At 28.7% G+C, this 27,660-nt stretch overlaps 1 protein-coding gene across 1 annotated transcript; it reads right to left on the bottom strand.

Moving 5' to 3' along the window:
* Positions 1-14,557: 14,557 nt before the first annotated feature.
* On the bottom strand, positions 14,558-20,286 carry LOC114183168 (CDPK-related kinase 7-like). Its single transcript, XM_028070088.2, has 11 exons — positions 19,205-20,286; positions 18,394-18,524; positions 18,093-18,134; positions 17,859-17,967; positions 17,526-17,601; positions 17,144-17,440; positions 16,934-17,049; positions 16,031-16,138; positions 15,888-15,950; positions 15,627-15,794; positions 14,558-15,157 (listed from the first exon to the last, which is right to left on the bottom strand). Exons 1-11 carry the CDS (start codon positions 19,694-19,696, stop codon positions 15,020-15,022), a joined length of 1,740 nt encoding a protein of 579 aa, XP_027925889.1. The 5' UTR covers positions 19,697-20,286; the 3' UTR covers positions 14,558-15,019.
* Positions 20,287-27,660: the final 7,374 nt, after the last annotated feature.

Below are 27,660 nucleotides of genomic sequence, written 5' to 3'. Positions count from 1 at the left end.
GACGATTGGAATAAATAAATAGTGACGGCCAAGTGGGCCCCGCATGTCTTTATTCACAAGGGCTATTATGGTCAATTACTGCTTATCCATCAGTTTGTTCATATTTTTGCGGGAAGATGGCAAGTGATCTAAATTTAGTTGAATTTAATTTAATAAAATTTTGAATTAATTTTTTAAGCTTTCAAAATTATAATTTAGCATCATTTTATTTTGATGGAAAGGAAATACAGACAAAAATATAAACTAAGTCAATGCGTCTAAATTAAGAAAGTCATGGTCCCTAACTTGGAAGAGTATACGAAAATATTAAATTTTACGATAAATAAATAAAGGAGATGAACTCCATATATATATATATATATATATATATATATATATATATATATATATATATATATATATATATATATATATATATATATATAAACAAACGGAGACTTACGTTTTAGAATACAAAATAGATTTGATATAGTAAATTTAATTTGAAGGGAGTGGAATACATATAAATTTAAATTTAGGAAGGAAATTCAAAACATTTTTTATGTCAGGTCTTATCGAAAAAGTTTCATTAGAGAGATACAACACCAAATCGACCACACTGTACTCATTTGAATAAGTTTTAACAATCAGCTCTGATACCACTTGTTAGCTTTTATAAAGACATTGATGACACCACTCTCAACCCAAAACCTTAAGACAATGAGTTTATGAATTTTTGTTTTATATGTGATTCTAGTTTCTCATTTATAGTCAACATGGATTTAGACTTACATTGATCCCTAAAATTTAATATCACTTATACTTAAAATTAGAGAAAACGTTATATTATATATATTTTAATTAAAACATTGATATAACACCAATTTAAGTTAAGAAATTTTACTGTTAATATATAACGGTTTGAAAATTTAAATACGAAAACACCGAATCATATTTGAATAATTAAAATTATAATTCAAATTTATGGTTTGTGAGAAGTAAATTTTAGAATATGATTTTATCAAAGTTTATCGTCAGTTAAAAGACTAAGATGGGGTGGAGCTACTGACATTGTTATTATTTAACTCTAGCATTGGATTTAAATTTTAATTATGTATTAATGCTAAATATGTAAACACAACATATATTATTTTCTATTATAATTAATATAGTTAATTAACATTCTTAATTATATTATTGATATTTGATTCCTATCTATGTGAATAAAAAACTTAGCAAGAAAATATAATTTTATTTTATTATTTTATGCAATGAAAATAACTACTATAAAGATAAGAATAGTAATATGAATTGGTCTATTCTCGTCTAGTTCCGTATAAAAAATATTAGTTTTTCTAACGTTAGGCCAGTTGCAGGAAAGGAAATAAAAATGAATAAGTTGCTTAAAAGAAACACTACAATATTTTGTATTGATATTGCTGAATTTTAAGAATTTAAGTTAATATAAACTGGACCAGTTTTTTATTGACCTGTGAAACAGAAATCATCGAACTAAAATATTAAATCCACCTCACGATTTTTTTTTTCGAATTGACCCATCCTAGTATTATTCCTAAATATACACATTTTATACATATATATATATATATATATATATACTTTATTCAAATGATTTTTTTTTTGCGTCATCAGAATTATGTTAAAGGTAATATAAATATTTATAATATCACGAAGGTCCATGTCATTTATGGTACATTTAATTTGATGATAAAAAATAAAAACTAAATACATTAATTGTAAGTTGAATTGTGAAGTCTAAACCAGTGAGTTAGGTTCCATTTTTCGAAATTCTTGGCTGTAATGAAAATCATGCCTTCAAGTTTCACTGATTATAATAAGCTGAATTTTAAAGTCTTAATGACACATAATGAAATCAAATCTATTGACTCATATTGTCTGATCTAATTAAATGTTGACATGGGATTAAAATGACACTTTTAAACACTTAAGTTACCTATAATGTCAATCCTTTATGTATATAAAGGTTATGTTACAACTTTGACGCATGTAAAATTTATGTAAAAGATAAGTGCTTTATTTTATTATTTAGAAGATAAAAATGTCATTGATAATTTATTTGATATTAAAATGTAATTAAGTAATAAAATAATTATATTTAATATTACTAAAATTAAAATATAATTAAATATAAAAATTAATAAAAAAAAATATTGGTTGTTTTTTAATACAAACAATATTACATTAATTATTTTTTATCTTTTTTATTAGAAAACAAATAATCTTTCATTTCTTGTTAATTTTAGTTTTTTTAGGTCTAATTATATTTTAATTTTTAGTAAAATTAAAATATAGATACTTTATTATTTAATTAATTTTTTAAATTTTTTTTAGTACGTAACAAATATATTATCAATTACAGCTATATAATATTTATGGACAATTTTGTCTTCTCAACAAAATAAGTCTATTAATATTTATTAAGGTTATATAATTCATTTAATAGTGTAGTTACCTATGAACTTTTACAGAACTCAATTTTTATTAATTACACCTTCAACAAAGTCTCCTAAATCTTACGATACTAATTAAAAATAATTAATATGCATTGAATCTTATAAAAAATCAGAATTAACTCTAATTTATGACCGTTCTTGTTTCCCAAGAACACTGCCTCTACATAGTTTTCTTGGGTACCTTCATCAAAGGTTATCTGATTCTCTCGAAAATTGTACACTTGCACTCTTCGTCAAAGCCTCTCCAACTGAGGTATATAAGCATCTTGTTGTAAGAATTTGGCTTCCAATTCTACACCCCTTTAAGATAATCTTGCATGCAATCTTATTTCTTCAAAACTCTTCGGTAGTTGAATATCTGCAACTATGGTTTTCTCCAAAGCCTCCATTCTTAATTTCATGATTCTTGTAGTGACCGTGTGCAATAAACCACAGAGTTCAAATTGAGCTCTGATACCAGCTTATAGAAACCTATTTGATACTTCAAGTGCCATCTAGTTTGAACTTTCATTTGAACAATCTACCTCTAAATTTCATAAATTCAATAAATACATTGAATAAATATATTAATTTGTAAAAGTTGACTGAAACTGTGTAACTAACATTAAACATCATTAAATGTATCTAAATGTTTTTATCTAAATGTTTTTAAGGTATTTTATAAATTCTTAAGACAACTTCTATGCCTACTACTATTTTGGCTCTAAACTAGTCTTATCCCTTTATTGCTTTTTTAACACTAAAACTCTTCTCGCCAGCTCATGAGACTCGTCAAGATGTGTTCATGCAACATAATCGGTCGTTGTTTGGTGCTTGTTAACTAACTCACCTTACTAGCTTACGTAAGTGCTTTGAAACTGTAGCTTTTTAATATTGTTAAGTTAAGATAATTATATTCATTCATTTTTAAAGTTTGAGAATCAAAATGTATCAAAATTAAAATTGAATTTCGATCTCACATAAAAATATTGAGACTAAAAATATATTTAACCCTTAAAATAAATCTCATAATAAATTAATTATATAATATGTTTTCATCTAACATATTCATTTATAAAAATTTATTGCATCCAATCAATTACGACAACCAATTATATCTATTAAAATAATCTATAAATTCTTCAACACACATTTAATGTTGTTCTGTAATTAAAATTATAATATTTCCTTTAGCTGTCTATTCTATTTAATTTAGTTATACTCATCCATAATATATAATATAGTTTTGAAAATTCTCATCTGGTAATAGCTCAATCTTCTTTCTCGGTGCATGGGTGCGTGGCCTCTCTTATCTATATGCACTTACTAATAATAACTTGAAAACTCCACATTTAGAATAATTCCACCTAATGACATTCGCAACGTGGAGTTATACTGAGAGTCGTAAATTTGTATTTTAAAACACTTTCATTGAAACTTGTTGATGTGATGTAAGAAGTTCATAAATTTAAGATAATTATGTGTCATGGAAATAAAAATTTAATAGAATTTGTTAAGTTTATTAATCTCTTCCTTTAAGTATGATATTATTTTTCATTAGATCATATAGTGGTATTAAAATAATATATAAATATAATAATTGAATTAATTTTAAATTTTAAAAATTTAAGTGTTAATAAATATTATTAAAGTTTGAGTCTTGTACAATTTACATTTTAGAATAAAAGTTGCAAAAATATTTTTAAAAATTTGTAGTGCAATTAGATACACATAAATTAAAATATAGTCATATAATATGACCCCGTAGAGATCACTTAAGGTCAACATTATCATTCCTTTATTGAATTGATGTATATAATAGAGTTCAATTTATGTGCTCCATTGTTTCTTTATTACACATTACATCATGACTCTAAACTCTAAAAATAACTAAAACAGCCTCACATTAGTTGATCATCGTGGTCAGTGATATATTAAATTTAATCTTATATAAGTATTAATTTATATTTTTAATTTTGTAAGTTGATTTTAAATTTTAAATTTTGGTTTAAAGTAATTTTATTTAATTTTTACATTAGATATAAATTAATAAGTCTAATATTAAACGTTACTGCTAATTAATTTTTTTTAGAATAAAAGTGTCTAGACACATATCACTTTATTGTAAAATTAATTTCGTAAATGCCTAGTCTAACATTCAGTAAATTAATACAAGGAAGTCTACTTGGGGAAGAATTTAAAAAAGGAGGACCAACAAAGAATTGTTTATTTGTTTAGATCAAAGGAGAGGAAACACACTTTTGGTGAGATCCATTTCAAATATTGAGTAAATTATACTACCCATTTCAAGGATAAAATCACAAAATTTCGCTACTTTTTTTTTATCGCTAATTAACTTCCACTACTATACTAGTTCAAAAATATTACATTCTTGTTATTTATATATTATATTACCTCCTTTATTCTTTGAAAAATAAACAAAAATATTCACTGGTTTTTTTATGTTAAATAATGTTTTCAAATGTATAAAATAAAAATTGTGTTAAAAGGTGAATTTTAAGTTTAATTCAATGTCTCTATATACATATCGATGAGACTAGATTTTAATTAGTGGTCCGATAGGGGCCTAGTGGATGACAAGATAGGCCTAACAAATAACAAATTTCGCTAAGATAGGTTCAAATTCATGACCTTGAAACCATGTTAAGAAGTGAACTTTTAAGTTTAACTCAATCAAACAAAATCACTTTATAATGTAAGGTTTGCTTTGCACTCACTTTTATAAACTCACTTTATCTCTAGTCGATGTAGGAGGTTTGCACTCACTTATATACTACAAATTCATTTTATCTCTAGTCGATGTAGAATTTTCAACATTGTGATATCGATAATACTAATACTAATTCACTGGTTTTAAAAATGATTCATCTCTTTAAAAAAAACCAGGTAGATCACTTATAACAAATATCTTTTAATTTTTGTTTTCATCACAATAGTAAAACTAAGGTATTAACTTAAAGGGAAAAAAACTTAAGGAATTTTAATCCACTCAAACCATTAACATTAATGAGAATTTTCAGTGGAAATGGTTTTGGCTTATCATTAATCCAAATGAACAAAGTTGAGAATCATGGAACCAATTAATTTGCTTAAACTTTGACATAACTATGCAATTGCCAAGAAATTTGAAGTTTCTTGCGAAGATAGTGGTCGTAATTTTATATACGGGAGGAGACACAAAATATCATGTCCTATCATTTAGCAAATTATATATATATATATATATATATATATATATATATATATATATATATATATATATATATATATATATATATATATATATATATATATATATATATATATATATATATATATATACTTGTTTGGTGTCAACCAAATTGCAGATACCTCTCTTGGCCAATAATGGGAGGACAAAAGAGTTGGAGGCAATGAAAAAGTCAAGATACTTGCTATGGTACGTGAATGTAAGCTTCATGCACCAATCTTTTTCTCATGAGAATTATATCAAGAAGGGATAAACCTACCTCATACCATGTACCCATCTGGGTCCCAAAGACATGTTACTTCTCCATTTAATAAAATTTAATTAAAATATTATAAGTAATTGTTAATTTCTATTGATATTAAAAATTTAAAGTGATAGTTTTTCATTGTACAAATAAATTTTGTATATATCATTACGTTTCAATTCAAAATCTTGATCAACTGTACGATTGATCTTCAAAATAATATTTTTGTAATTGTTCTTGATTAATCTCAAAAATGAATTGTGCAGGTTTATGAATGTTGGGATCCAAGTGTGAGTTTAAGTTTCACATTGAGTAAAAATGAAAAAGTTGAACATCATATAAGAATTGAGACTCATAAATCTATCGCTTATGTGTTGATCCCTTATGTGTTAATTGGACTCATGTCTTATTGATGTTGTATCTCCCAGTGATCCTCTCTAGAAAGACCCAACAATGAAAAACTTGAAATTTGAAAATTAAATTTATGCACTTACTAAAATAGAGAAAGAGACTTGAGACTTCAAGATACTAAATTCTATGATCAAGTTTATTTTCTAAACAATCAAAACCATATTTTATTGATTAAGTTATTATTTTTTTATATATTTATCTTCATTAGTGTATCATTTTTTATTTCATATATATATATATATATATATATATATATATATATATATATATATATATATAACTAGAAAATATGAATCGGATTATTCAAAATTTCATAAAAAAAAAAGAAGAATTGATATTTTAATTGCATTACAAAGAGATATGGATAAATTACAAAAATAAATAAGAAAAATAATTAGAAATTACATGTGTGATTTATGTGAAAGCAACACTAAAGAAAAAGAGATAGTTAGTGATTAAAATTTATGTAATTTTATATTTATGTTTGATTATTAACGTGTGCATACCAATATAATAATAAATATATGTCATCTCTTTTCTTGAATTGAAATTCCATCCACAACAATATAATTTAGAATTAATATTTATACTACTTGTAATTATTAAAGGAAATTTAAGCATGTAAGTCATATAATGTTTTACATGCATATAAATTGTTTTTCATATATTGAAGTTATACCTAATAAAATTACAACTATTGATAGTCATCGCCATATAATTTTATCATCATATTATTTCATCGTCATATTATTTCTGTGCAAAGGAAAAGTTAGACTTTACATGAGGTTAGAGTAATAAAAACGTGTAACCCAATGAAAAAATTAACATCAGGAATAATATGATATGTTCTCAAAACAAATGTATCTTCTAGAAAAGTAATTATCATGTTTTCAAATTCTTATTTTCTTCATATTTGTTTGACTCAAATGATTAATTTGTTCAAATTATATGGTATGATGACAATATGAAGAACTTGAAGAAGAAAAATAACGTTTGAAATTTTCGCCTTATCCACACCATAAATTTCCTCTTTTTTGTCTATTTCTCTAACAACAATTATTTGGGTCTGAAAAACACTTGTGCATCACCTTTAACATTATTGTGTGCCTTCTTAAAATTATTCCAAAATGTTTGAGTGATATATGCATTTTATTTTTGAGTAAAAAAATTAGTTGAGTTTGTAATTTAAATGAAAACATATCATTAAATTGTATTTTATTGCATATACATAGCAGTCGAGAAGCCTTTAGAGACATATGTTTCTATCTTTTAATTTGTTTTGAATTTTTTTATAATAAACAAAATGATATTAATTAAATTTCAAATAGAATTTATGTATAAAATTATTCTTTAATATAAGTTAAAGAAGTTATCATTTCTCAATAAAATATTTTCTTAAAAATAAAAAAAAAAACAGTTGATTAAAAATAGTAGTTTATAACATTTACACGTCTTTGGGGCTTCATCTATAATGTATGAGCAGTTTTCTTATACTCTAAGCGTATAAGAACACATACCATGATTTAAGTACAAGAAATGGTACCTTTTTGTTCAAAAAATTATTTGTATTTTCACATATTTTTATTGAATACTTCCAAATAGCATTAACCTTCGGAATTTTGAGGAAGCTTAAAAGAGCTTGTATTATAAAATAGTAGAGTTAAAAGATTGTGCGAAAATGCTTGAGAAATAAGGAGATAACGTTGCCTTTATAAAGAATAGTTGGTATACGTCATAAAAATCTTATATTTTTGACCAAGAATTAAACGAGAATTTAAATATGTAAAATGAATCATTCCATTTATAATTAAATATAAAGGTTATATAAGAAAAATATTTTACTACCCTCTAAGATTTATTTAATTATATGGAATAATTTATTCAATCGTATTGATATAAATCAGTTATAAATTCTTTATGGTCCTAACTTAAAATATAAAAATTAATGTTTAAGTAGAAACCATTAAACCAAAGTATATTTTTTAAAGTTATAAAAGACCGTGTTTAAAATCTAAATAAACTTATCCAAATATGAATGAATTATGACTCTAAGTTTTTTTTTTTTTTCTGTATAAATACTGAAAAAGAAAATCTCTTTGCTACCAAATTAATGAATTTATGTATAATGAATATGTGATATGTGAGAAATCAGGAATTGAATTTATGTGATATTCATTCTCATACCAATTATTAGAATTGAGTGTTTATCATTAGATAAAGTTATTAAAACTGATAATCTGATCCAGTCCAGCTTAACCTGCTACGGACTGGTCACTTAGTGAGCCAACCTAACCTGACCAATTTATTAGCGAGCCAACAAAATTTGAACATGTTCTGATTTATCACAAGTTTGTGAGTTAAACGAGTTAACTCACTTAATTAAAAAAAAAATTTCTTCAATATAAAAAAATTTATAATTCTGATTAAAATCTAAATAAACTTCAATAAAGTCCAAATGCAATCTAAAAGGATGTTAAACTCCAACTACAAACCAAAATAACAAAAAATATAAATGTGTTGCCTAAAAAAACAACTTAACCCAACCCAAATACAAAATTCAACATAATAAAAAACACTTGTGTGATTCTTTATTTATGAGTTGGTGAACCGAGTTTCAGGTGGATCGGATAAAAAATTAATCCGTATTAAAATTTTAAAAAAATTTCAACCCAATGCGTAATAGGCCAGTTGGCTCGCGAATTCCGACATATTTTAACAATTCTACCAATAAGACAAATATTATAACTATTAATAAAAAGATAACTTTTTTTACTTACAAATATAACCTTCCAAATGTATAATTTAATTATGATCTGATCACTTAATATCGAGATAATTAATATCAGATACGATAATTAAATTCTGATGTGCCAACTACAAAACAGTATATTTAAAACCCTAAGAAGACTCCTAAGTGAGACCAGTCACTATTTAGATAAAGGAGGTGCTTTGGAATTTGATTCCAACAAGAAATGTGGTGGAAAATATAATAAAAAGCATATACACATGCATATGGTGAGGTCAAAGAATGAAGAACGAGTGTTTACAACAATACAATAATTCAAACACTTTTTTCCATAATTTGGTTTGGAATTGGTGGTGCCAAACAGTTCCAACATGCAGTCACATCTGAAGTTAATATCAGCAGGATTCAGGGGTAACATCGTGTGTGTTACACCTAGAATGTCTGGCCACGTGGATCTCACTTCTTGGAACATTATAAACATCACAACAACTATCCAAACAGGTGGCCATTTCCAGACTACAAAATGTTACTCATCAACCAACACATCACATGCACACATATTATTCAGAGTAACATGTTTTTTTTTTATGACCAACGAAACTAAATATCATTTTTTTTAACCTTTTTTTAATAATAAAATCAACAAGTAATCCTCTATACATAAGAAACTTCTAAATATTCTAATTAGGTTATTGGAGTTGGAAACAGGTGTGGTACTATATTGCATTGCATGGAACAAGCTCCATTTTCTATGGGACACATATGCACCACTCTCACTTCTCATCGTACCCTTATCTTATCTTCTAAGTATTCAAGTTTATTTTAAAGTTTTATCTATTTTTCTTAAATGGTATTTTATACTTTGAAACTTGGTAGCTCCAATTCTTATACTTTTGAATAGAGAAGTAGTAATTAAAGTAGTAGCTTTTGTAAAAGTACGTTGAATGTGTCATCCAGGATAACTTAAACAACCCATTTCAAATTAACTATTACATAATTGTACTTATCTGTTAACATCTACCCTACCCTCATCCTTACATTTTTTTTCTTTTGGATTATTTAAATATATATATTACAATTATCAGATTTAATTTCCATATTATTTTTATGATATTTAAAAAAAAATCAAAGTAAATATATATAAACTAGCTTTTCTTAATTTTTTTAAATTGATAATAAAATTTGTTACGCAATTTAGCTATAAATAATATATTAATCATTGTTTAGTATTTAAACTTATATAATTTATTTTTTAAATACTTTTATAAAGTTTTGACTTACTAACTTCATTTGCTTCACATAAAACACGTTAAAATGGTTTTGTATAAGAGCATTTTTTTTTTCTTTCTTTGATTGCGTGCATTAATTTGTTATTAAAGAGACATCATATGTGCACATCTTAATCTTAATGCATAGAGTTATGTAATGCAATTAGTTTCCGCATTAAATCAAATTTTTAAAATTTAATGAGTTCAAATTGTAAACTAAATTATTTATTAAACTAATTTAAGGATTGTAACATATAACTGTTCAAAAACTTAATTAGCAAATAATCTTGCATTAGTGTTTTTTTTTTCTTTTAATAATGAAGAATGTCTTGTAAAATGGATGAGATCATTGTCATACCAAAGGATAAGCATAACTTGTGGTGTTGTTACATGCGCGACTTCTTTCTAAAAATATATTACATTGATTAGTTATTTTGATGTGTTTTATATGTTATCCTTTCTTTTATATACTTCTGAATATTGAGTAACTTTTTTCATAACAATTTATATTAAAGAGGAATATAACAATAAAACATTATTTATAAATTAATACTAATTTATTCATAAAAAGAACTTTATAATTTAGCTACTTTTATTTAACTTCTATATGCATTATAGTTTCATTATAATTTCGTCCAATACATCTAATTTCATACATTTATAAACTTGTGAAGGATCCAACCGTGAACAGTAGCTTGTTTCCTAGCCTCTTTTTCATCGTCTATAGTACATATGTGGATTTGAATAGATCATTATTTAGGAATAATAGAGATCGACGATATTTGATGTTAAAATTTTAAAATTTTTCTTATTCCTAAGTAATAACACTTGGTATCTTAGCATGAGAAAAAGATAAAACAAAAAATGTGTACATCTTTTCAACATCAAAGGAACCAATAAATTTAAAGAAAAGAGAAAACATTATAAAATTAATATTTTTTAACTTCTTTTTTTAACGAACTCATGTCACTCGAGCAATATTAGTTTTAAAGGAGTGAAAATTGATATATTATGTGTTTCGTTCAAGCATGCACTTATAACTTAAATAAGCAAAACTCTAGATAAATAACATCAACACTAAATTTTCTTTACTCAAGTGTGTCATTATCTCTTCTCGATTCTTATAATGCTTTTAAAAAAATTTATGTATTGTTCATCGCTTAAGCAATCATTTGATTCTTGAATGATGATAATTCTAGAGTAGATAATTACTTTGACATTTTCTTTTGTCAAACGTCAAGTCATAATTTGAGTGAGAAACATTGTCATCTAAATAACAATACTCAATGCAAAAAAGATATGTAAATAAATATTACTTAGATTTACTCAATCGACAATTTGACACTCAAACAAGATATGCAAATAAATAAATACAACAACAATTTCATAATCATAGATCTTGTGTACTGAACTTTTTTTAAGATGTTGTGTCTGATGATCGTAAATGATAGCATAAATGTGTCTAATATAGTAGGAGCATTTGATTACTCTATTATATGTTATCTAGTGAACCAGTCGTCCAATATATACATATAATTATGTTAACTAGTTGTTGTCATGTATTTCTAACTAACATGTAATCGTTTTAAAACTCTATGTACAAGTATCATGTACTTCTTGTGAAATTATGAAGAAATATGATATGAGTACTCATCTTTAACATGTTTTAATGTGCTTTTTGTTTGTTATCTTTTGTTGGTGTGATTTGTAATCAATATTGCACTAAGTGTACAACAAACTAGTATTAGAGCCAAATTTTATCTTGATTCATGTTTGTTATTATTTCTTTTAAACAATAGATTGTTTTTTGTTACATATGAAGAAAGGTATATCCCTCACGGTCAATTTTGATGAGTTTAATTCAATTTTGGTGGAACTATAAGATAGAAAAGTCAAGATAGAAGATTAAAACACAACTAACTTTAATAATCTATCTCAATTCTACTAGAACTTTGTGGTTATTTGAATATATAAAATGATTACATTACAGTTAACAAGATTAAATCTAAAATTTACATAAGAGATTTTTATTTCAAAATTCATTGTGTATCATCATCAAGATTGATGGTCTTTAAATAAAGACAAAAAGTCATCAAATAAAAAAATGTTTATACTATGAACAATCAAGATGTTAGAGAAAAAATTGCCAAAAGACTAGGAAAGTTAAATCATGTGACAATTGCAATTCAAAAGGAGAAATTAAAAGGTATGAATATGAAGTTCATATTTTAGAAAAAACGAAATAATAATAATAATTTACTTTATGAAAGAAAGGAGAAATATATAATAAAAGTTAATATGGTATAAAACAGAGTAAACCATTTAATAAATAATATAAATAAACACAAAAATATAAACATAAAAAAATGAAAATTTAGAAACTAAGTATTTTTTTTAAAGTAAAAAAATTAGTAAAAGTATATTTATTAATGTCCATCAATATATAATCAAATAAGATTTTGAAACCATAAACAAATCTAGAATGTCAAATATAATTTAAAAGTATATTAAAAGTTACCAACATTATTTGATGGTAGTGCACTTCACTTCTATCTCTCTATTAAGTTGATAATCTACTACTTTTTACACTCTTTTCATGTTTAATTGGTTAATTTAATTTTTCGGTATGTAAAACTCTACTTGTTGATTTATTACTAGCAGAGTACTATGTTGTTTATATTTTATCCATAAATATTATTTAAAAAAATAATTTAATTATATTCTAACGTTTTATTATAAAAAAAGCCATATAAATGTTTCAACTTCAATAAAACTTTGATGGTAAAATGTAAAAGTAAAATAAAAGTAAAAGTTGTATTTAAATATATGAATTTGTTTTAAAAACTACAAAATATATAAAATTTTATGCAACGAATTTAATATTATTAAAGGGAGGTGTTGAAATATATGATTTTTTAATAAAAAGTAAGAAAGAAGAAATCACATTATAAGAAAATGTTTTATTAGTAACCAATTTTAATTATTAAAAGTTGTTAGTAATTATAGTGACCAATTTTGATACCAATTTACAAAGTAAAAAATTATTAATTACTAAAATAGTCACTATGATAAAAAAAAATATAATTGATCTTTAAAATTAACTATCATGATTCTAACTACAAAAAAGAATAATTGGTTACTAAAAATTAGCTATCTAGGTTTTGACTACCAAAATGACTTAGTTTATAAATTGGTTTTAATTAATTAATTAATGACAAATTTAATAATCAATTAAAATTTTTTATTTATAATAATAAATATTTTATTAATCAATATTTTTTTATTTTTTGAATTGGTATTTAAATTGGTTGAATAACAACTTTTAATCACCAAAATTAATTATTAATGAAGTATTTTCTTTTAATGTCATATGTCAATTGATAAAATAAAAAAAAAACGTAAAAACTAAAATACTAAACCCAACGTCTTCGTTAAAAGTCTTGTTATTGAAACGGAATGTATTTATTTATGTAACTATAATAACCTAACCATTTTTTTAATTTTTTGTTTTAAGAAAATAGCCATTCGTATAAAGAAAAATTACTCGATGGTGATATTCTGAATAGAAAATATGACGAATAGGTTAGGATTTTTTTTTTCAGAAAGCTAAAACAAAACTAATATTTTTTACAAATTCGAGTTAATTTGTAGAAGTTATTTTCTATTAGTTTCTTCAAATTGATTTTTAACTCTCGTTTTAATTTATAAAAAAAAGTGATAATATATTTTATTTAATATTTATCATCTAAAAATTCTTGAAAAAAAATAGTTGCTCCAAAAGACCTGGCTTTCTTCATAAAAACTATTGAACACAACTTCCAAGATAACAAATTTCCTTTAATGGTGCTCTCATTTCTAAATTTTAATTTCCATTAAACGTTGGTTTTAGTCTTCATATTTTTCAAAATACTCAAATTTTGATTCCATACGCTACATATAGAAGACAAAAATTAGAAAATAAAGTTTGAATATTTCTAAAAAATAAAGACTAAGAGTATTAATTTTAAAAATCCGATTATTTTTTAAGTAAGCAAATTTTCCAAAACACTTAGCTCTCTTATATCGAGTATGACCTATTTAAAAGGAATGTTAAAATCACACCATCTGACAAATTCTTTTAATAGATAGTTGAATATCAGATAAAATTTATCAAAATCTAAAAAAACCATTAAATAGAACGAAAGATCCATAAAAAGTTACCATTTTTCAATCAACTTGAATAATAATGTATGTAGTTTTCCTATTATGAGAAGAAAAAGAGATGTAAAAAGAAAAAGCAGTTGAGATAAGTAGAAATAGTTTATTGACAAGTGTGATGGGTAACAGAGATAGATAAACCCCAAAACACAACTCACTTTTATGGAAGTTCCACTACTTTCTAAGTACAACCTGTGCTCTACTTTCATCTGTACAAGCCTTAACTCCAGCACCACCAATCAATCTGAAGCAAAGTGTTGTGTTTCAAGAACGCATAAGGAGGGAACTTCACAGAGGGAGATGTTGCAGATCACCACCCTTCTTCTAGCTAAAGCTTTTGCCTTTGCTGAAGCCATGTGTGCAACCAAGATCAAGAAACTCTGCTGCTGTTGGAGTATCATCAATAAGGGTCACAAAAAAATAGTACCAATCATGTCTCTTCTCTCTCTCTCAAGCCTTCTGAAATGTGCGAGAAGAAACGCCATGCAGGAGTCTCACAAACCCCAAGAAGCTAAGCTTCCCATCTGAGTGTCTTATCCAATCTTGCAGTACCACATGAATTGGTACTGAAGGGCTAAGACCAAGTTCCTGAAACAAATCAAATTGCATAAGCTTACGATATAATGTGGTATTGAGAATTTGGATTATCTGTTAAATTTTTCTAAATTTTTCTCGATTTTATCTTCAAAATACACTGATTGACACTTAGTTTGATGTTAATGTTTGACAGATGACAGCGCCAAAAACTCCGATAAAGAATCTGGACTCAGTAGAAACAACATGTTGGTCATCAAGAATCTGGTTTTAGGTAAAGAGAACCGTAAAATGCTCTCTTAAAGTGACATTGTATGTGAAATGCACAGATGAAAGGGTATCCACCCCTAGACACATTAAACTTTGAATATGTGCACGTTAAAAAATGGTGATTGTTGGGCCTTTTTCTGAGTGGTTTATTGCAGTTCATTGGTTCTGATTCTCTACATACATGAAAATCAAAATTTGAAATGTAGTGTTTGTTAATATTAGAAAAAAAAAGGTATTGGAACAAGAGGAGTACCGAGGCAAGCTCTTCAATCATAATTGGTCTATTTCCTTCCTTTTCAAACAACTCATAGGCACGCCTTGCATGTTGCTCCCAGCTCTCCATGCCCTCTAGCTGATGGACACTTATAGCAGCAGCACAAAATTCCTCAAAATCTAATTTGCGATATTGGATTGAACTAACCTGCAAACATAAATAGTAACAGTTCAATTTTCAAGGGAAAACAACTATGTCATGTGAGTAACAGATATGAAAAACATTCCCTCATAAACTTACCATGTTCACATAATCTAAGACCCTTGAATCCTTTGAGGCATCGGTGACACTCCTCAAAATACCCTGTTCATGCAAATGTGTTAGTGGCTCCAAAGTTATTTGAAGAAAAAACTACACAACAACTTTTGACGTGTGCCACTGACCGTCTTGAAGTTCTGCATGGAGATTAACCCACTTTTGTTTGGCCCTAACATGTTGAACTGTTCTCTCAGATATGCTAGCTGCACTAATGTTAATGTCTTTGCAAGAGCCTGCCAAAATGACAAAACCGATCAAAACATACGTATTCAACAAGAATTACCGAGGTTGTACCAAGACATTTCAAGGGTTCATTACACATAATGATAAGCAAGTACACAAAATTCTCCTACTTGTGCTCAATTTGTCAGTAAATAACATAATCTGCAAATGCAAGCTATTATTTCATATTAACAGATCAATCAGAATAGATAAGATTATACCACTTAAGATTCTCTCGCTTCCATATTTATCTAAAAAATTAGCAATTAAAAAGTTTCTATTTTCTTTGGGTCCATTCTATTGTTGCCATTATATCATATTTGCAGGTGAATTCATTTTCGGCCACCAATATTTGAATTTAATTTCTATATTAACTACTGACCCATATTTGCATGATTAATTTTAAAAGCTGAATATTGGTTACACAACTACACCAGTTACAGAAACTCTGCAAGCTGCAGTTATGATAGATAGAAGAATAAGAGAATATGAAAATAAGGAAGGTGGTGGTTAGTGATTACCAGATGTGGATCAAAAAATCTAATAATAGATTAAAAAGCTATGAACAGACACTTCAAAATTGGTAACATGTTCATATAATACCCCATATTGTATTACTGCATTTGTATCAAACGTAAAATCTTTTATTTACACATTGTGTTGTGTTGTGTCGTATCCAATATACTTCCATAACCGAAACCAAAACCATGCATCATTGTGAACAAGAAATATCCAAACTCTATTCAGATATAACATGGAAGGGGCAAAACATAAGCAATAACAAATGACTAGGCAATATCACATACCCCTAATGCTGATTTGCGTAAAGAAGATGAGCATATATAAGCTTTAACAAGCTTGTGGATTATCATATCAAAAGGTATCTTCACATCATCACAATGACTCGTCAGCCATGGATGACCTGTGCATAAAATCAAGCTATGAGCAAGAATTCATGGGATTATAAAATGCAGAAGTTAATGCCACACACAACCTATGGGAAATGGAGCACATACTGAGAGCCTGAGCTGCAGTTAGCCTTTTCCGATAATCTTTGTTCAACAGTCTCTTTACAAAATCTACTGCATCAGCTGATAAAGATGGCCAAGGAGCTTCATCAAAACTTGGATCTGCCTTCAGGACAGCCCGGAATATGCCAGATTCTGTCCTTGCCCAAAAGGGTCGGCTTCCACATAGAAGAATGTAAGCAATTACACCAATGCTCCACATATCTGCTTCTGTCCCATAAGATCTATGCAAAACTTCAGGAGCTACATAATATGCACTTCCAACAATATCATTCAACCTTTCATCTGCAAAAAACTTCTGATCGTTAACCCTGATTGTTTTGTTTTCGGTAAAAAACCAGAGAAAATAGACAGATGCAATAGGCCAGACCTGGCTTCACATAGTCAGAGAGTCCAAAATCAATGACCTTCAGAGTGGAATTTTCCTCAGAAATATAGAGAAAATTCTGCAGCAGAAAATCAGCTTTCTTGAAAATGAGGAAAACAGTATAAAATGCCCAAATGAAAGAATCATTTGGGGTAAGGAACTATATCAGAGGGTAGACAAGGTCACTATTAAACTAGAATAAACCGTGCATCTTGAAGCAAGTAAAATTTATATCAGTGTAACAACGTCGTTCTGTAATCTAATAGAACCGAAAGGTAAAACCTATCCTGATTAATTTTCCCAGATAAAAATTGGTTAGCTTTATGAGCTAGTTACCTCTGGCTTGAGATCACGATGAACAACACCCTGCAGATGACAGAAAGCTACCACACTTAATATCTGAATCATAACAGTTCTTGCATCTTCTTCTGAGTACTTTCCACCCCTATATAGATCAGTATTAATTTGTTAGTCAGAATGGCAGCAGCAAAAGAACAAAACCGGAATGCCTATCTTGGGTTTAATTCATTTTTTCCGCACAGAAAAATGAAAGTTGGAGAAATATGTTACCTGGAAAGAATCTTATCAAGCAGTTCACCTCCTTTGCATAACCTGAATAGCATATGACAGTAGACATGAGATACTGGTGAATGGAATTAATCAACAACTTTCAATTCCCAACAAATACAACATTTCCAATCAATTAGCATTACAAACATAACTATAAGGAAGTATATCAAAGATATATTAAAGAACTAATGCATATATGGAAGTTCTGCCTACTCGGGATTATATCCCTAATTTAGCAGTAGCATCAAAGATTTTGAAGATGGTTCATACAAGAAAAAAGAAAACTTCAATATGAACTTACTCCATAACTATATAAACATTATCGTTGTCTTCATAGGCATCATAGAATTGCACCAGATTCTTGTGCCCAGTCAAAGCTCGCAATATCTTTACTTCTCTCCTTACATCCTCTATAGCAATTGCTGTTGTCATCTGCCAAACATCCCCACTCTCATAAGAACAAAGACCCAATTACTGATTTTCATAACCAACAACAAAGAACACAGATCCGAATCATCACATAAGACTGGAATATAAACAAATCCATGAAAAACAGAGATAGATGCCTACTGGCAGCTAGAATCCACTGCAATATCACGATCATATATACAAGGTTTCTGAATTATACCAAATAAATCTAAACATGGATTCCCCAGATTAACATGTATTCTCCCAGAAGTAATAAAATCACAGAACAAGCATACCCACGAACTTTCGTACAACACGCATTCTTCCAATAACAAGAAAATCAGTCATCAGTGAAGTAATACCACCAAGATTTCAAAAAATTGTGGGTGATCGCAATTTTAGTCACACCATCTAGGATTTTAGAGTCTCTATAGCAGAGATTATGGCCACATTAGTTGAATTTGTCCACGATTTCTTACAATATCAATGATAGCAAGGATCGCAGACAAAAATGTGATCACAATTCGAAACCTGGGATTTTACGATCAAGTGACCAAACACCTAAAAGTTACATCTCTTGGTACTTCCACAACTCAAAGCAAGGTTTCGCAAGATCACGCAAAGACCATTCATGAGTCACCTGTAACCAACACAACACCCAATTTAAAAGGAAGAAACTCAAACAAAAACTTGTAAAAATCAACCTTGGACTTTGGAATGACTTTGACAGCAACATCATGACCCTTGAAGGCGCCCTTTCTTCCCTTGGCAGAGCAAGTGTAGCCAAAGTGGCCACGGCCCACTTCGGGCCCGAGCTCATAGTGAGTGTGGAAGTGGTTGGAGAAGCCGAAGCTCTTGTCGAGCCCAACCTCACACTCACTCCCTTCTGGGATGGAGGCTTCATTGGGCTTGACGGAGCCGTGGCGGCGGGCCAGTAAGGCCCGAATGTGCTTCGCCGGCGACGGAGGCGGAAAGGGCCGCTTGAAGAGCCGCAGAGGAGTCGAACTCACACTAGAGTTCGCCGGCGAGTTCTTGAACAGGCTCGGCAACGGGCTTGGGCTGTAAAACGGAAACTTTGAACCTTTCGTGGAGGTTTTGGGACTCGCAGCCACCACCACCTCTTTCTCGCCGGGGAAAACGTGGTGCCCACCTTCACTTCGTGAGGTTTCAACGGGTTTTCCATGACACAGCCCCATGGAAACAAAAACCCAGAAGCAGAATTCAAAACACCAGACAGAATTACCAGAAAGTTCAGATTTTTAGATCAGGGGAAGTTCCAAAACTGGATTTTGTTTTCTGGCCTCTTGCGGGGTGAACAATGGGACCCTGAAAGGAGATCAGGGCATGTAGTTTTCTAATTGAGAGAGGAGGGTTTGAATTTGGGAGGGTAAAATATTGAGAAAATTAAGAAAAAAGGAAGCAAGCTTTTGTGAGTAAGAAAATGAAAACCTGCAAGAATTCACCTAAAGAAGAAGCAATTTATGGGAGAGAAGGGATAGCAATATATAATGGCATGTAAGGAATAGAACTAAAAACAAGGTAATCTGGTTGAGAAAAGAGGAAATTCCAAGAGGAATGAAGAAGAAGGAAGGGAGATAAAAGAAGAGAAAAGTGAAGAGGCAAAGATGCTTAGCAGAGTCTACAAGGAAAAAGAAAAAGGAAAGAAAGAAATCAATCCTCTTCCTCTTTTTTGCTTTTTGTAAGGCTCTTTATTTTTTTAATTTTATATTTAATTTTGTTCTGCTGCTGCTGGTATTGGTGCTGCCTTGGTTAAGAGGGTGAAGAGTTTTGTGTACAGAAATACACTTTATTGGAGAGGGTAGTGTTGTGTTGGTTTCTTGCTGATAATAATAATGGTGAGTGGGGTTGGTTTTGGATCCTTCCAGGCTGTCCTTATTGATCCCAAAAAAAAACTAGGATGTATCCATTTCATATGAGGTGGAGAATGTAGCAATGAAGGAGTTAAGGGGCTGAAACTGTGTGTGTTTATGTATTTAGCCTTTGAAGTTTGACCTTCTTTTGTTAGGCTCTGAAAAATTGTCTTTTTCTGCCTTGGATTTTTATATCTTTAGTTTTTCCATGGTGGGTCGCTCTTTGTTGCCAATAAGTGACTTGAGATCTGAGAAGAATGGTTCAAGTTAAGGGCAAATTAAAGCTGAAACTATGCCAATTTGGTGATTTGTTTTCGTGGCATTCTTTTGTGTCAGAGACAGATTGAACACTTTCTGCTACTTTTTTTTATTTTATTTTTGTAGCATCACTCAGATTAAATATGAAAATGTAATGAGCAGCAACAAAAATGGAATGTTCCATGGAGGGAAGGAACCTCAGTGCCAGAGAACAAGCGACAATAATAGTTGTAGAGTAAGACAACCAATATACTATAGTTTCTGCACTTCTCATGACAGTGTAATTATTTAATATCAAATTTTAATTGTTGTTAATTGTTAAATTGGATACATAATTTTAAAAGATAAAAGTTAAAAAATGTACGAAAATATTTTTACTATTCATATCAAACATTTTAAATATAATATATTTTTTTAAAGTAGAGAATTCTCTATTCTTAAAATCAGTTTATATGTAGAATGAGCATTGAAACAGAAAATGTTTTCTTTTTTTATTTCAGAAGTATGAGGACCTGTATTTAAGTACAGTTTTGTATTATTGCAGAAGTAACATCTCCATCATTATATGCATTTTCAGAAACTGTGCACCTACAGTTTGTCCAAACAATTGCTAACCAAATACCCTATATTTAGGTGAACCCTTGTTTGCAATACTCTCATTGCATGTGCTTTTCCAATAATGAAGTAATTCCACATTTCATTTCTTTCACTTTTTTCTAATAATCACTTCTGAAAGAAATGTCTTTTGGCCTATCTTATAAGCATCTTGAGAGTAATTAAGAACTGAAAGATCCCATTTTTTTTTAAATATAAACTTTAGAGAAAAATGAATCTCAAACCCTCTTTGACTTTAGACCCCAGTTGGCCACAACTATGCAATGCATATTTTGAATAAAATAAATAAACATTGAATTGCTTAAATTTAGACAAGTTTGACTTGGATGATTGAATATACAAGTTTTATTCAACAGATGAACTGGAATAAGTTTATTCTTCAACATTTAAAATAGTCAAAATTATATTGGTTTACAATAAATTAGATGGAGTTGATGAAAATTTAATTTTTTTTTTGAGGCAGGTGAGTTAGTTAGATTAGATTCAACACAAAAAAAAATTATTCTCCTTAGTTGGTATTGATTGAGTATTCTCTTTTTCTTCTTTTCTTTATAAGTATTTTTAATCATTCCAAATCATTCACTACTTGACTTATTTAGGTGGTTAATATAATCCTAACGAAAATGACACTGATAAAATAGACAAAATGAAAAAGGGTTCAAAATAATAGACCATGGACCACTTTTTTTCAAGATTTGAAACCACACCTTCTTTATGCTATATATGGACATTGTTCTCAATCAAAGATATAATACTTATAGTTGAGATCACCTTGAATGTAAGCATACAAAGCCAAACAAAAATAATAGGTAAGATTAACACTTACTCCACTTTTACATAATGCATTTTCTTATATGTCATGCTAGTTGGTCAATTACTCCATCTTTCTTATTAAAAATATGATTAGATAATTAGAAGTAATAATGTACATTGTTACCGTTTATTTTGCTCCGTTTCACGTTAGACTCACAACAAAAATGATTGAGATTGTGATTTTTTATAATTATAATTTTTTGCGTTGTCATTTTTATATATTTGAACTATGATTTAAAACAAACAAAAAAATATGATAAAAGTAGTCTCAATTCAACTAATTGAGTTATCATAAAAAGTACAAATAATTGGTATTATGTATACTTGTTAATGATTTGAGACATTAAAAAAAAAAAACAATTTACCCACCAACAAAATTAGTGGTTAAATAGGTAAAATTGGTGACTAATACCCTTAGTCACCGAAAATAAATAGTGACGAAAACTATGGAAGTAAAACAATTAGTCATTAATTTTAAAAATGGTAGCTAAACAACCACCGCAATCAACGAAATTACAATTGTTAATTTGTCATTTTGAATTTTGTCACCTTGAAATATTGGAGACCAATTTAACAATCGATATTTCGGTCGTTAATAGGGGAAATAAGAAATTTATAAATAAAAGTCTTTTAACCTCATGATCATTTTCTGTTAATTGTATCTAAAATCTACATTACTAACATTATCCTAAACTATCACCATATAATTGAATGCAATTAAACAATTAATAACATTATCAACTGACTGTAAGTTGAAGCTATCTTTAATTTCTTTGACCCGATGTGTTGTTGCATCATCATTCTTTAAGTGTATATATGGGTAGCAGTCCTACTAGAACAAGCACAGAGTTCTGTGAATGAAGCTAGAAGCACAAGTTTGGTTAGTGAATATAGAATAGAGTTTGGTCATAATAGAAAAATTCCACACAGAGCAAGCACGAACAATTAACAAAGGCAATAAAAAAAGAGCATGCATGAGTTGTTGACGAAGGTAGAGTTTAATTTTGGACAAGCTGAAAAGATTTGAAACAAGTGTAACACGAAATTATATTTAAGGACAAACTAAAAATAATTTAATTTGAGGCAATTTAAAAAGAATGGAGGAAAGCAATGAAACTAGATTAACAACAACAATTTAATTTGAAAGTCCAAAGGCATTAAAATTTAAAGATGAAACCAAATAAAAGTTAAGATTCATGATAAAAGCGAGATTTGTATCAAGCTTTCTTTTTCTTTGTAATTTCTAATGCACAATTAAAAACTACACCAAGATAAAGGTGAAGAATTTTTTTACTTAAAAGCTTAAAAAATATCTTAAAATTCTCCTGCTTTAATGTAAACCATGACTAGAAATAACATACTTTGATTGAACTGAGGAGAGGGCAGCATGGTCCCAAAATGCAAGTGTCACATGTAGCTTTGTTGTTGGGTGCATTTGATTTTAAATAGATCTTGCTCCAAAGTTGGTGAAGCTACTTTTTTAGTTTCCTCATAAAGACTTGAGATTTAAGAAGGATGGGGGTTGACTAACTAGAGAAAGGAAAATAAAAGGAAAATAATTGCAAGCATATATAAAAAACTTGAAACAAACCTTGTCTTTGAACATCACTTTTTCCTTCCTACCACTATTGTTAGTGCTTTAACCCTAATTAATCAACTTTACTATCATCAATCAAAGACATGCATATACAACAAATAACTCTATTTAGCACATCCAACAAACCAAACACGTGATCACATTTATGCATATGCAAAGAGAAACATTTAATACACATATATATAGCATAGTCTTGAACATTACTTGTAATAACTTCTTATATTATGTGTAGGGAACTTTTTGGTATCTATCAACTATCAAGCATCAAATGCATGTTTATGTTTAGTGGGAAGAGTGTGTGAATGGCCCAAAGCTTTTATGACATTTAAATTCTGAGTTCGTCATTTCCTGCCTTGGAAAAAGCATAAAACAACTCCATTTATCTTCATAAAAGCTACCCAGAGAGAATAGTATATATTCCATGCCCACAACACAAACCTTTTTACTCCTTTTTTTTCTGTTCATTTAAAAAATCAAGGTACAATTATTGCTCTACATATTTTTCTTTTATTGTTATAGGATACTAAGATTAATAATATAGTTGCTTTATGTTATCATACAAGGGATAGTGCATTCGTTAAGTTACCTCAATACTCAATAGATAAATAGAAGCTTCTATGTACCAAATCAACATTCTTGTCACCCAAAATAACTATTACGCAATCACCTCTTTACCTAACTGCCACCTTTTTTTATACCTTTTGTTAATTAATTAATTAGGAAAAATAATGAGAGAGGTAAGTACTAATTAATCTCCATTAATTATCAGATTTGTTTTTCACTTATTGAACTCTATTCAATGGATAAGAATAAATGCTGTCAATAGCCAATGAGGTAAGCAATGAATCCAATCAAACCTCCAAAATCAGCAATGTATGTATACCAATTTAATAACTTACATGCTCTACTTTGGATAAGGTTAAAAGCTTTATATTATTTACAATAAATAACATTTGAATCCTTTAACGAAAATATAGAAATAATAAAAGTTTTTATGGACATCAGTATTATTTTCTCTGTTTCTTTATAACAGTTGTGGAAGGTTTTTGTTTCGGATAAAAGGACCTAACATTTATCTAAAAACACTCAATTTTGTTTTTACTCTTCCTTCGTTACACTTTCTACATTTTAAGTCTTTGATGCTTAAGTCAGTTCAAGTACTTTCGGGTAAATGCAATTAATGTTGTAATAAATGTGAAGTAAAAGTTCTTACCAATTTACCTTGGGTTCCTAATTACAGTGTTTGACATGGCCTGTGATTAGGGTTTTCTTAATCATGGTCCAATTGCTTTTTAAACTTGATTACTGACTTGTATTACTTTAATTTACAGATTTAGTTATGATGTAGCCGCTCGACCAAAGGGTCGTGCGTGCTATCGAAGCCCTCATAATTATGATAACAAAGTTTCACTAGAATGAGCGGCTATGACCACTCGAGTCGTGGGCTTCCTAAAATCACTCCGGAGAAATTACCACATCAACAACCTACGGGATTATCCGCCTATAGCGAGCTGCCTTCGGCCGCTTATTTTTGGACCGCCTGACCGAGGGTTTGGCTATGAATGTCAATAGATCATACGGTACAATTTCTTCATCAAAATTCTAAAAATTATTTATCTTTTTATTTTTAGTATAATTTTAACTGAATTGTCTATTATATTTTTATTTGTGTGTTTTTATATTTTATCTTTTTGTTATCATGACTATTTTTCCTCTCTTCACGTTAACTAACTTAAGGGTTCAATTGAAAATAAATTATATTATCTTGAAATTAAAAAATAATAAATGAAAAAATAAACAATTTCTATTACAAAAAATCAACTACTAAAAAAGAGAAGGGAGGAATCATATATGTGAAACCGTCTTACTAAATTAATTTTTGAGATAAGAAGGAGGGAGATGGTTAATAATATTCTTCTTCTTTCTATTTTATAGCATAAAAAATAAAGCCCATTTATTTCACTTCTTGAATAAATTGTAGGCAGTAAAACGAATAATTCAAGTCGCCAGACTCGTTATCAATTTCGCAAGTATGTTGACATTTTATATTTCTAATTTATTTTTCTACTTTATCTAACTTATCAACTCATTAAGTCATTAGTGAGATAGGAAAGGATAGAACAATCCTTCTACAAAAAAGTTGCCATATCTGTACAGTATTAAAATTAAAATAAAACTACAATTTAATTTTTTTTTGTGTGTTACATTGTTTAAAGATACCACCACACAATGTTTTAAATAATAAATATTTAAAATTATTAATTATTAACTTTGTTAATTTCTCTAACTACAACTATTAATTAATTAATTAAAAATACCCCTCTTAAATTTCTACATACATTTGAAAAATAATGGAGGAATACAAAATCCGCGACCTACTTCATCATAGAAGTCAATCAGCCCCAACCAATACTTAAAGAAGCAGAGAACCGAATCAGAAGATTTCCGTTTTTGACACACCTAATTCATAGAACTGTGTATGCTTATTATTACGAAAAGAAGAAATGACTAAACATGTGAAGTTAATTAACTCATGTGATAATATCTCACTAATGAGTATCTTAAGATACTGATTAAGAAAATATTTAAAACAAAAACACTGAATACTACTAATATGTTAGGTTACTGATTCCTAGTACTATTTTGCCTGTATGATGATAGATGAATTAAGAGAGTCATCATTGCATTGCAGACGAAGTTTTTGATATTGGGTCGTTATGTAAGAAAGGGAGTGGAAAAGCAAAGCTTTTTTTATGATGTGTTTCTCTTTCCTCTTCTCAATCAGAGTTTGACCAACTTTCTTAATTTGTTTCACACATTACATTACCCACATCACATTCAATACAAAGTCTCTTCTCTATTATACACCCCTTCACTCATAACACTCTATTATTTTGGGTTAGTCACAAATACACTGAAAATCAAAAATATTCTCTCAACCATATAAATATAAACACTTTCTTGCCCATTACTTATAATGAAGATGCCCAGATGCACAACAATTACCCTTTATCTTGCAGTGGACTTTTTTTTTTCTTTTCCAAAATCAAATTAAAGAAATTCTTATTCTTTGATTCCCACTCTCATTTGTCATCACATCACTACCCTTTCTTTCTCTCTCACTGTGATGTAAGAAAATAAAGCTGATTTGAAGAAATGTGAGTAGCGGAATAAAATAAGCACCCCACACACTCGCTTTGAATAGTGACGAAATGAAAATTTGTTTCGAAATCTGGTCAAATGTTTGTTAAAACCCACAATTATTTTGAAGAATCCAATGGCTCTGCGCGTTAATCACGACACACGTTAAGCTGGTTATAAGAATATATATAAGTTGGGAAGCAAAAAGGTGTAATTAATAGGATGTCACACTTTTCCATTTGAAGTTGTTGGGAGGAAGACAAAGTGGAGTGGTGAGTGAGAAGTGAATGCATCGGGGAATGTTATTAATTTGGGTACCTATCATGGTTAATTATTAACTAATCGATACCCTATTATGCTTTGTGTTTCTCTAAGCAAAGGGTATGAAAAGTTATAGACCCTTTTTTTGTAAGAGGAAGTTTTGGTGGTTTTCTTCAAGGTGGTGTTTCTTTTGGAGGATGTAATGTAATGCCTGGAGTGTTACTTAAATAAAGCATATTGTAATTGCAAAGGTATTTATTTGGGTGATGTAGTTTAAGGAGTGTATTATGTTGAAAGTTGAAGCTAGAAATTTAGTTTGATTAGGTTTTGGTGGTGAAATGAATAGCCATAAGAGGATTTGAATGAGAAGTGATTTTTTGGTAGGTTTGGCCCACTTTATCTTCATGATTGTATAGGTAGTAGGTGACCCACCACAAGGAGTTTTCATGTTGTACCAAAAACATATTGGAATTGCTCTGACCACTGACTAGGAATGGAGGGAAAGAGAAGAAAGGGACATCATTTGGGAGTTTTTGATCATTCAAGATCATACCATTGCATTTCCCACTCTTCTTTTATTCTCACAATGTCTAAACACCAACAC

The sequence above is a fragment of the Vigna unguiculata genome, chromosome 1, assembly GCF_037176805.1.
Source record: "Vigna unguiculata cultivar grain cowpea cultivar isolate G323 ecotype 2 chromosome 1, ASM3717680v1, whole genome shotgun sequence".
NCBI lineage: Eukaryota > Viridiplantae > Streptophyta > Magnoliopsida > Fabales > Fabaceae > Vigna > Vigna unguiculata.
The sequence above is the reverse complement of the archived record's forward strand: the minus strand, read 5'-3'. Positions and strand labels throughout refer to the sequence as shown.

Coding starts and splice junctions, on each gene's coding strand:
- LOC114183168 (XM_028070088.2), bottom strand. CDS start 19,696: ATGGGGCTGTGTCATGGAAAACCCGTTGAAACCTCACGAAGTGAAGGT. Junction 18,525..19,204: donor AAGTCATTCCAAAGTCCAAG/GTTGATTTTTAC, acceptor GATGTTTGGCAG/ATGACAACAGCAATTGCTAT. Junction 18,135..18,393: donor AATGTTTATATAGTTATGGA/GTAAGTTCATAT, acceptor TATGCTATTCAG/GTTATGCAAAGGAGGTGAAC.